Below are 12158 nucleotides of genomic sequence, written 5' to 3'. Positions count from 1 at the left end.
CCCCCCCCCTCCCACCCTGGGAAGGTGTGCCTGTTGCTTTATGGATGATGATTTTCGATGAGCTTTTTGACGAAGATGTCGTCTCTCACCTTTGATGTTCGGCTGAGCTTGCTGAGCCGTGGCAAATCGGGATGGAAAAGCGGGGAAATGGCACGGACCAGCCGGGGAAGGGATAACGTATACGCTGCGAAGGCCATTTAAATTTCACACCATAATGCATGACGCATACCAGCACACCCGGAGGAAGGTGTCGCAATTTAAATTATGTCGAAGTTATTCTATAAACTTAAGGGGCATGAGTTTGTTTATTTACAAGCGGAAAAGGCGAGTGGAAATCTAAATTAAAAAGGGTTTTCCGTCGAGGATCATATTGAACGCTGCTAGGATACGATTAGTTGCCCCATTCGAGTTAATTTTCAACACATCCTCAGAGCCAATTTAATCCTTCATAACGGAAGGACGTACAAAAGGTGCCTTTTCTCTTTTAGTTTTATGTTTAATTTAACATTTTATTATATACTTGTTTTTTTCACCTCCCCTAAATGTTTTATTAATGTACGCTACCTAAACGGAACGATTCGAGGAGTTTCAAAAGAATCATGTCTGTGTCAAGACCGAAATAAAAAGTAAACAGAAATAATGGAGAGGGAAAGTTAATAAAACAATCGCGATGGAAAAACAATCAGCTGATTCCGCGTCGTGAAAACCGCGCCCGGAAATCGGATTTGGTACGGCTTTGCTTCCGTGAAATCCGTTACGAACCGCTCGCGATGCTTTGGTTCATAATAGCTGAAGGAAACCGTGAAATAAATATCAATCCAATTAACCACCGGGAAAGCGACCGGGAAACGAGGTGATGGTGGAAATTAGTATGGAAATGTATGCTCGTCGAGAGCGAGTTCAGGTTGGACGGGTGGGAATGATTATATTATCGCCACATTGATTTCACATTGGATGCCGAGCACGTTATTACGTGGTGAAGATTAATACACTTACCTATTTAAGCACGTAACAACAACTGAGAAGGTTTGAATTGGTGCAACAAATTGTACCAATAGTCGATTATATTGTCAAGAATTGATGTTAATTTCAATTTCATAAACTGGCAGATCGTTTTCAAAAATCTTAAATCGAATAATACTAAGCTCAATCAAAACCAATGCAAACGTGATGATGTTCAACTCAATCATTCGTGTTTTCTTTGAATTTTATATGTTTTGCTTTTATTTCTTGATGAATATTTGGTCTTTTCTGGTAAACTACTATATTTATGATGATTCTACATGATAAATTGCAATCATTCAATCCTTTTCAATGGACTGTTTATGTTAAGAAAAAGTTTAAAAAATCTTATGTTCCCTTTTTTATGCATTTGCCGTGGGAATGAACGATTGTTAGGAAAAATTTAATTATTATGCCTCGCAAACTTCTACCATTATACCGCTTAATCAAATTTTCGAAAACGACGAAACCGGCGGAAAAAAACAACCTGCTATTATATTTATGTGAGGTTCTGGTAATTTTTCATTGCTTACTTTATCGCTTTCCCTCTTTCTCCACCCTTGCTGATCTGGGTCCAGTCTCTCCGTTTTTTCCCCCGGGGGGCGATTCGATCAGCCTGTTGAGTTTTTCCTGCGTTTTGCGTTTACTTTTAGGTGCACGGGGGTTGTTTTTTTGATAACTTGCGGGAAAAAGCAAACAATCGCTTGAGGTCGACGGTTTTGTTGGTAGGAAAAAGTATGGAGGAGAGATTTCCGCCCACTAAGGAGGAGAGGACAAACAAAATGGAGGGAGTAACCAAAAAACCTGTTGCAGTTTTACACGTGCCAACGAATGTTGACACAATATACCTTAAAAAGGGATGAATGTTTTCCACAATCAGTAATGTAAATGTTTAAGAACGAGGATTTTTTCCACTTACTCATTACTTTTTTTATTTTTCTCTTTTTTCATGTACTCAACAGGGGATTCGGCAAGCAAGGATTCCAATGTCAAGGTTAGTATCCATCTCTTTGATTTTTTGATGGTTGGTCTTCTTTAACAAACGAAGAAAGACCTTTTTCATGTGTTTCAAGTATATTATCGATTTTAAGCAGTATTGTAAAGGTGTTTTTCTTGATGATCTTCTACTCCATTAGTTTGTTCCTTCGTCGTACACAAGCGATGCCACGAGTACGTTACCTTCAAGTGTCCGGGTGCGGATAAGGGGGCCGACTCCGATGTAAGTACTAACTGTGCTCCATTTGTATATTTTGCTCTCAGTTGACACGGTTTCTCTTTTGTATTTCATTCGTTTCTTCATATTAAAAATTGTTAATGAGTTGCTAGTTTTGTATTGCAAACTAAGAGAAATGAACATTGTAAAAGCTGTATGAGCAATATTTTTCTATTCAGCTTGGAATGGGCTTTCGTTAGAGGCAGGAAGTGCGATTGAGCTGACTTTTTAAGGCATAAAACAGCTAGCTTGTTAGCAGTTTCTTTTTCCTCATTTTTCCCTTTTAGATTTGTGCTTTACTATACGACTAGTTTGAAGATATTTTCTCGTCCGTTGTGTTGTTAACAAATGTGAAAGTAATATTCGATGCCGCTGCGAATGATATTTCGTTCGTTTGCTCCTGTCCCCTTCGGCTTCAACCTTTCTGCGATGGACGCTTTCCCCGCAGCTTTTCCGGGGCTCGGAATAAAAATAACTTTTCTCACCAGCCTGCGGCGGATCTTTGCTCCAGCGCCGTTCGGCCAAAAGTGGTTCGGCACATCGGCCTGGGCACTTTGAATGAAGTTTTCCACAAACTTCATGGGCCCGTCCTCCTGCCCGCCTACACAAACACACCCAATCAGTTTCCAATTCTTTTTACGACTCTCGAGTTGGCCTTTCCGGCGTTGAAGGGTAATTTATGCTTTATTTTGACTACCCCTTGGTCGTCCGCACCCTCGGTCTCTTGCTCGCTCTCGGGTGTTTGGGATGCATATTTATTTTCGCGTTAATTTAACAAATCATCTCTGTCGCCGGGCGGTTCTTTAGTTTTTTTTTCGCGTCCGCCCCGTCGGCGGTGCCGTGATGGTTTATTGTGTGTTGGTTCCAATGGCAAACATACTGTTTTGTTTTTCACTCCGGTTCGTTCGGGTTCTCAAACGAATGAAGCCGTTAACTGGTTCGCAGTTTAAACAAGTTCGCCGTAAAACATTACCGTTCATCCGCCATTAGCGTTTGGTCCCGACGGAACGTTGGTCTGATTGCGTTCGGTAATTAGAAACTGACACAATTTGGTTGCAATACATTTCGAGCCCCTTTCTAGTAAGCGAAATCGAATCATGTAACATTTTCATACCTTTTTCTTAATTAGTTTTATTCAGGGCGGGATATTATTTAAATCATTTTATTGTAAAACTAACCTTTGGAAATATGGTTACTTACTAAGTATGCATGAATCGATTTAAAATGGTGATTCAAGTTCCGTAATGTTATTTTAATTGTTCTTAAACCAAATACGAAATGGCTTCATAGAATAGAAAATGAACGAGTAAAATTTTTGCAGTTTGTCAAGAAAACGCTAGAATAGAAACTGTTTGCTTTTTTTGTTAAATTATACTAGACTACTTAAAAATGTGTTGCGCTCAGTAGAATAGAAGAGCAAAGCGGTTTTGTAATACAGAAAATTTGAAAACAACACCTGAGGAATATTGTAATAGTCCTTACAATTTAACGATACGAATGTTTTGAAAATACTATTTCGATTCATTGCATATTTATTGTGTGTGTGTTCAATCAGACGGATTGTTTTAAAAATAAACTAGAATAGACTAGAGTATAGAATAGAAGTGCATTTTACCTATACCTTCAAACGCTTAAAACGCACAAACCATTCCAATTGGATCGATGCTTTTCAGTTTGCCATACAACTTTCAGCATAAACAGTCAACTACACGCAAGGGCAGTACGATAAATGAATGCGGAAGAAAAACATGCTCATAAACAAATAATCTTCGCAGTACGAAGAACCTGTAGCTGTAGCGATTCAAGCATCAACTTAGTTTACTTATGTTTCACATATTACTTGCATATTTTGAATAGTTTTGTAGTTGATTGGTGTTATGTAATTTGGTTATGATTTTATCTTTTGTCGGTATTTTTATTGTTGTTTTTTTCTTTTTTCTTTTTTCCATGATTATTTCCACTTGGACTTCCATGTCCATGAAACACAACTGAAATGAAACGAATTGTTATACGTTTTTCTAACACCATCACTAACGATACAAACAATTAAAAACAACGAAATATTCCAAACCAAATGTGTGATCAACTAAATGATGAAAACAAATCAACAACAAACCAATCATTAAAACCTAAAACCTGTCTTCCTCCATCATCCCATCGGCCGTTTGGAATCCGGATTGAATAATAAAAAAAACTTTCACACACACCATGTAACACGGACCAAACCACCTATCAAAAAAAAAACAAAACCAAAAGGATACCCGTACCAAGCATGAGTTTAAAGAGTGGACCTATTCGAGTCCAACGTTTTGCGATCACTGTGGTTCGCTGTTGTACGGTTTGATCCACCAGGGGCTTAAGTGTACAGGTAATGATCATCATGGTTTTGCCATCTCTAACTGTCTGTTTTTTCTACTCCCTTCTTTCCTGCTAACTTTCCGAGCTCTACCGTCTGGCTTACTGGCTCCCGTCATTATCGCTAAACTGTCTCGCTCGAACACTCTCGTTACTTAACTCTATCTTCTAGTCATTGGAGGAATATCTTTTGATCTCACTTACTTTTCTCCTTCTCTAATTTTCGTTCACATGTACTCATTTCAACCTTTTTTTAAAGTGTGTTTAAGTGTTTTCAAAAATAACACCTCTTGTTGATTATGTTTTAATTCTTTTATAATTGTTATTTAAACCGTTTGAGTTTCGCCAGCATATCACTGTTAAGTGATAATTAACCTCATTGCAATTATATATTTTTCAAACATCGCAGTTACTATATCGAAACTATAGTGTAATAAAATTATTGCTGATCTTTGACCGAAATTAACACAGCTACTACACAACACATTGTATCATGGTTACAAAATTATACCAATCAACAAACAATAATCAACACGATTTAAACGCATTCTTGCACATACATAGTTTTCTGCATCTTTGTAATACTCGTAGTCAAGTTTCTTTTAGTGTTTCGATTGGAGGTCTGACCGTTCTCGTCAAGATGCTCGCTTTGTTCTCACTCTTTTCTTACCTTCGGCATTTTTCATTCAAACTTATCTTAAAGTTTTGGGAAATTGATCGGCTTATCAACATATTGGTTGTGTGTGACATACTTTTCTCTCTTAATATTAGTTGCTATAGTACGCTGCTTGTAGTTTTCTCATATATTTGCTTCAATCGTTAAACCTCTGTCACTGTGTTTTTATTTCAAAAGTGTACATAGATTCTTTTTTTGCAGTGAAATGGGCTTAAGAAAACGTGAAATGAACGAATGAATGGATAAGTGTGAAAGATATTTTGATTATTTCGATCGGCTTCGGGATCTATTGTAGGGTTTTAGTTACGGTTGTCTGTTTTTATATCTTTTTATTTTTTTCCTCAAGATTTATCTCTAATATAAAATAAGGTTTATCATTTATCTCTTTTGTACGATGCACATAAATTTTATTCATGTTTATTTAAAAAATAAACGGTGTGTTCTGATTAGGTGGTATAGAATTCGTTTTATCCAATTTGGAATGGTAAAACTAAATCCACAAGCCATCATCAAACCACACCACAACGGACGGGTCGAGCTCGATATCCGCTGACTTTATTGGGGAAGTTTTCGTTTTCCGCAAAGTGTTCTCTCCAGACACCAATGACCTATACCTGCCCCGTGGTGACATGGTCCGCTGGTGGAAAGTTTTCACCAAACTTGACAACTCTGTCTCTTCCCACCCGAGCATCAAGAGACGACAGCTCAATCCCATTCGAATCCACCGAGATGGGGTTCGGTTTTCGTCCGCGTGGCACAAAGAAATTCCTCCCCTCCCGGCGGAAATCCAGTTAGATTGAACTCTCCACACTACCTTTTGTTCACAAGTTCACTGGACTATCTGCGCGTCAAAGTAGTTTTCCGGTGTATTTTCGTTCTTTTTCTATTTCCCCCGTAGGTGGTTTTATTTCGGCGAAAGTTGTGATACTCGACATTCGTTTCCCAACGCCGGGAAGCGTGGTTTAAAAAAAAGGTTACACTCTTGTCATGCCATCCGAGACTCCCCTTTTGTGGCCGTGTATTGGCCGGAAGATGGGATTACTCTGTGTCCTGGGCGGATGACCGCCTTCAGTACGGCACGCGATCGTGTCGCGTAGATTGCGCCACACTTGATGCCACTCGGGCACATCTGCTGGATCTATTTTCCCCCATTTTGGCCTCTTTCTTTTCCGTCCGGAAGGTTTTCGTTCACAAACCGTTCGTCTGTCGTTTGCCAAATTCAAGACGGCTCCGGTTGCCGTTTCATCTTTTACGGACGATCGCGCCCGGCCGGAACCAGGTAAGAAGGGTGCCGTTCCGCCTTTTTTTCCCAGAAATGTTTATCTTACGGTGGTGGGTTTTCCCCTCCCCCTCCCTGGGCTTGCCGTTTTCGGGTCAGTCATCCATTTCCGACAGCTGACAACGGATTGAACGGGTGGATGAAAAAGTGGACGCTCGTGCGCGTGCGCCTCGGTGTTTGTTCACCAAAGAACCCTCATCAAGAGTCACCCATCAGCATGATGGTTTCGTCTCGTGGGCCACCGCCATCGTCTTGCATCGGCGTCCACTTTGAAGCTGGAGCTACTCGGACCATGTTATCGGTGTAAGCTATCTGGTGTGACCATCTGTCACCCGTGTGATGGAGGGTTTTTTTTCTTACTTTCCCGCCACCCTTGTCCCCCTTCTGATCCTGTTTGCCGCTTTCCCTTGCTTGACCAGCTGTCCCCTTCTTTTGTGAGCACGCCCTGGGAGTGTTTACTCACCCGGTGACGCTGGCCGATGCTTCGAAATTCGCTGTAAACAGCTAAACGGTAACTATTGGGTGTGAACACTTCCCAGGCGGACGTAGCGCCGATCGATGGTTTAGAATTTCTGAGCTCACCATGTTTTCTTTTCCCGCTACACACATTACCGTTTACCTTCGTCATAAGGTTGCTTTTTTATTCGTAGAAAGTGCCTACATCATGGAAAGGGATTGCAAATTTATGAAAATACTATCTGGGAGTCTTTTTTTTTTTTAATTCTAATAAGTTACAAATCGGTTTGAAAGGTAGGTTTGTCACAAGTCCAAATGTTTTTTAACACTTTGACTGCCAAACAGTTTAAGAACACTTTCTTATACAACCATTTTTGTTAAAATTTGTTCATAAAGTAAACATTAACACGTTGCGTACCAAGCGTTTTAGCACACTTTTTAGTAAAATTTTTAAAAATAAAATTTGTTCATAACATTTATTAAACCGACGGTTTTTGAAGGCCAAGCAAAAACTTAGCTTCCCAAATAACTTATTTTTAATATAACTATAATTTTTATGTTGCATTTTCATTTATTTATGGGTCAAAAACTTTTTAGAACTAGTTACTGCTGTCACCCATATTTGGGTGACGCGGTACGGAACGTGTTAACTGTTTTTAGAACATATTACTAGTACAAGCATTTTGGATGAAATTTGTTCGTAAAACAAGTACCAAGGTTTGTTTTTCAACAAATAACAAATAGAATAAGCTTCCCTAAGGATAAATTTTGAACATTTACCACAGACTACTATTGTATTAGTACAATTGTAATTGGGTTTCGTGGCAAGATCAGAATTACCTGTCACCCACTTTGTTGGTCATTGCCAGGCAAGGTTTTAAAACGTATTTCAAAGCACAACTTCATAGTTAATATACACATTATTTGGTATTTTTTTTCTTCAGATGTCTGGCCAAACATTTGAAAAAGAACTTTCACAAACAGTTGCGATGCTAGTTTGCTTTATCTTTCACTTCCTTCGATTCCGATTGCGCATTGGGCAAGAGGAACGCCACAGACATGTCCCTCGCGTAATTAGTTAATCGACGATCGCGCACCGATACCCAACCGGAGGCGAAAATGATGTACGATGCCGATGTTCAAAACGATGTTAAACAAATTGTTTACCGGTGTTTATCGCACTGCGTTCGCGTCTTGCGGTCGCATTTCTTGCAACCGCCGGCGTGCCATCTCGCGTGGCGTCACGCACTCAGATGCCGCAGCGTCTCCGTCGATCGAGCGGAAGGCAAAACCGATGCCGTGCACTTGCTAATTGATGTTCCCATCGCATGGCCGTGGCATGGTTGCATCCGATTTACAAAACCACCCTCCTCCTTCCCTTGTACTGCAGGCGTAAACAAGATACCTCCTCGGTAAACCACCCTGGCCTGCCTCCTTGGCGTCTGGCAAAAATGGTGGTGGTGAAAATGTAAATTATCCATTCGACCACGGTCCGGACGCGGGGGAATCGGGGATGAATGATGGCCCGGTTGCAATTAGCTGTGGCTCGTTTGTACGGCCGTTTGTCATTGGATCTGGGAGAGGAAAGGACCGAAGGAGCTTCGTGTTATCCGACTAGGTTAAATCGTCCGTTTATTGGTTGTAATTTGTCGCGGCTGAAGTGTACGCCATTGAACTAAATTCAGGCATTACAGATGGACTATTAGTGCTACTTCATGTTAGCGCAAAAGTCTCACCGACTATCGAAAGGTTATACATTTTTGCAAGAGCGATTGGTTTTGAAATCTAAGATAGAATAACCGTAAAATAGGTTTGACATTTTGGTCATTTGAAATCAGGTTCAAATGTTTTAAATCTATAGAATGCTTTGAAATAAAATAAGAGCTCAAAAGACGTTTAACGAAAACACACATTAGGAAAATACTTGTTAAATCACTGATCTAATGGTTTAATTTGTCTAACAATACAAAAATGTTTTGCATGTAAGCTTATTATTGCATTTACTTATTAAATATTTGAACTTTGAAGTTTATTTCTACAATTTTTTTCTTGGATGAGATAAATAACAAAATTCAATACAAAATTTGCCGAAGTAATAATAAAGGTACAAAAGTCGACCTGTTATAAATAGTAAATAAAATAAAACTAGAATCAAAACAATCTTCTCAAAGAATGTTTTTGTAAAATATATACAATTTGAAATATAAAGTAGAAGCATCCAATAGAATTGCGTCCCTGTAAAACCAGCTGCCAGTTATCTAATTTAAACTATTTTTTTTTCCTTAGCCGGATGTTTGTAACTATTTGAAATCTTCCGGCATCGAAGCAATGATTGCGTGTCGACAGTCTCAGTCGCTCCCCTTATCAGCATAACTCACCATGAACGGCGCAGATAACACCCGAAATAGAACCATGACGTTCTTGGTAGATTTTTGGAAGTTTACCGAGGCAAAGATATCAGTGTTTGAGCATGTTTGGTTTTCTTTTCCTTCGTTCATCCTTTGCCTCGATTCGTGGAAGTTCAAGTCCAAGTGTTTGTTGCAGGAAGGTGAAAAAAAACCCCAACATCTCCGCTGGCATAACGTTCTCGATAAGCCCATCGCGGAAGCCCCAGTGTTTGCTGTTCTCATTTGCCGACGCAGCCGAGCTCGTTACAGCTGTCGATTATTTGTTGCCTTTTTGTCGGCTTTGGCGACGACTGGCTAAGACGTCATTGGTGCCGGGTTGCGTGCCGATGCGTGTGTAGTTTGCCCTGTAATCACGTTGTCGTGCTACCGAAAGGTGGTGGCAAGACGTGAACGGGGTGGGCTGGAAATGTCACCCTCGAGAGACGGGAAGAAAAAAAACAACCTAATGGCCAAAAAGTTGTATCGATGGTTTGCTAACAAGCGAACAAGCGAGAGCATGAACTTGCATGGAGGAAGTGATCAATTCACGGGCGAGGCGGGGCGAACGGGTGACGACGCAGGTAGTGACCGTACTGTCCTTGATCGAGCATTACGCAAGACGGCCAGAACTTTCAAACTGATTAGCTTCCGGTGCTGTCACGCCCCGAAGGTTGTGTCTCGATAAAGGCACCGAAACCGAAACCGAGGACCGTAGGGACCTTTCCAGCCGAAAGTGATTTTTGTGTCACGTATTTTTCTCTTCTGTTCTTGCCTTGTTTCGTGAAAATGTCCGCCTTCAGATTTATATCAACAACAATCACGACCTTTGCTCGGCATTTGAGTGGAAAAAGCGAAACGGAAAAGTAGGCATCTGCAGAATCTCGTCGGAAAACTAGCAAACGACTATTTATTGACATCACTAGCGGCGACGTGCTGAGCTTTGATTTTAATTTCTTGTCTAGTGCCCTTTTTCTCGGGCACAAATGTCAGCCCCGAACGGACAATGGAAAACTTTCCACATAGTTTTGCTTTCCGTTGTGCGAAAATCGTCTTCAATTATCACGTCTTCCGGTCGGGGTTTGTCTGTGTTTTATTTTCCCATAAAAAGAAGACCGGTGTTGTTATCCAATTGTTGACAAATAACTAGAGAGTTGCGATAACTGATCGACACGAACAACAGACATTATCAAACGGAATAGGACTTTAAACAATGACAAAGTTTCCCATCGAAGCGCGGACAACCGTAGAAAGGATAACAAATACTCTTGCATTAAACAGAATGAATCATTGAAAGCAAACTAAACCGAAAAGAAAGGAATACAAACTGTCAAACTGGTGCGGTCCGTGTCATCAGTGTCAACCGCGTGACAAGTGACAGCGGAAAAGCCCAAACGGAGGAAACCTTTCCGTGTGCCATGACCGACAAATGTCCTCGTGCGGTAAAGGTCGCTCGGGAAAAAATGGCTCCATGCGTTGGGAAACCTTTTATCCGAAAGCTCGTTTCACATCCCTACCCACGTAAGTCCCACCTCCTCCTCTGCCCGGATCCCGCGGGGGGCACGTATGGTGATACGGTTTTGCGAAACAAACGAGCAAACAACGACTAAACGACGTGCCCGGCTAAATCCAATGCATTAGGGAGTATCGGTGCATCAGAAGGCATGGTTTGAAAAAATAAAAGGATCAATCAGAACGGAAGACACGCTCTGGGATGCTTTTGCCGGATGGGGGGGGATGGGGAAAACGAGGTATATATTTAGAGACGACCCACATTTTGCCAACAAACGTCCATCTTCGTTCGGTTTCTCCAACCCTTGAAGGTGCTTTTATCTTTCCCCTTCGAACGTTTGTTTGCCATTGTCTGGAGTGGGCTCTTTCGGGATTAAGTTCGTTATGCTTTTTTGTTTCGCATACCAAAATGATTCCTTCGTTCGATTTGTTTTCGTTCCGCAACAATGACGCTTTCAAATACCGAAGCCGCCCATGTTTTTACTTTGTAAAACATTTCAAATTGAACCATGAATGATTTGCGTAATTTTTTATAGTGTTTTAATCTTAGATTAGTGTGAATGTATGCGTGTGGTGTTTGTGTGTGGGTTTTTTGGGATATAAGTTCTCTTCTGATTGCACCTAGCATTGTCAGCTTACGCAAACGTTTGTTGGAGGAGTTGATATGAAAGTTAAAAACCAATTAAGCTTAAAGGCTTAACATTGTTAATATCTTCTCTTGTATATAGCTTTAGTTCCTTGTCCATAAATGATCCCGATGGATTGTTTTCGACAGTTATTGTTTTGTTTTAGCTCCAATAATAACCTTTCGAATCATATGTTTGTTTAACTTTTCGACATGAATCTTTTTATCTCTACTTTCAACTCCACGTCTTGTTTATATTGTAATTTTATTGTCCCTTTTATGAATTCGTTTTCTCTTTGCAATAATTGCTACGTAATTATACCTGTTTAAATTATAATGAACCTTCCGTTTGATTTTACCACTACGCTATCAAATTTGGGTTTTTTCTGTTTCCCCATTTTTCCAACTTCTTCCCATTCTCTCTACTTCTCTCTAGGCACAAAATCCGCACAAATGGCAAGGATACACTTTCATAACACCAACCTTTTGCGATCACTGCGGTTCGATGCTGCACGGGATTGCGCATCAGGGTTTAAAGTGTCAAGGTACTACCGATGTGGCCGGCCCGATTCGGCAGCCCCGTTTGTTTTCTTTTTTCGTCTACCGTAACCCATAGAATAGAAGAGTAGAAGAGCGTTCCAACAGTCGCAACGTGG

At 40.5% G+C, this 12158-nt stretch overlaps 1 protein-coding gene across 1 annotated transcript in view; it reads left to right on the top strand.

Annotated features, from left to right (window-relative positions):
• The window catches only part of LOC131259979 (protein kinase C, brain isozyme), a 67333-nt gene that overhangs the window by 33738 nt on the left and 21437 nt on the right, over positions 1-12158 (top strand). The window contains exons 3-5 of the mRNA XM_058261599.1: positions 1965-1996; positions 2139-2221; positions 4472-4583. Of these exons, the coding sequence (XP_058117582.1) occupies positions 1965-1996; positions 2139-2221; positions 4472-4583 (227 nt within the window). The remainder of the gene's footprint in view (positions 1-1964; positions 1997-2138; positions 2222-4471; positions 4584-12158) is intronic.

This window comes from Anopheles coustani, chromosome 3, assembly GCF_943734705.1.
Source record: "Anopheles coustani chromosome 3, idAnoCousDA_361_x.2, whole genome shotgun sequence".
Classification (NCBI taxonomy): Eukaryota; Metazoa; Arthropoda; class Insecta; order Diptera; family Culicidae; genus Anopheles; species Anopheles coustani.
Note: the sequence above shows the minus strand (reverse complement) of the source record. Positions and strands in the feature narration are given on the sequence as shown.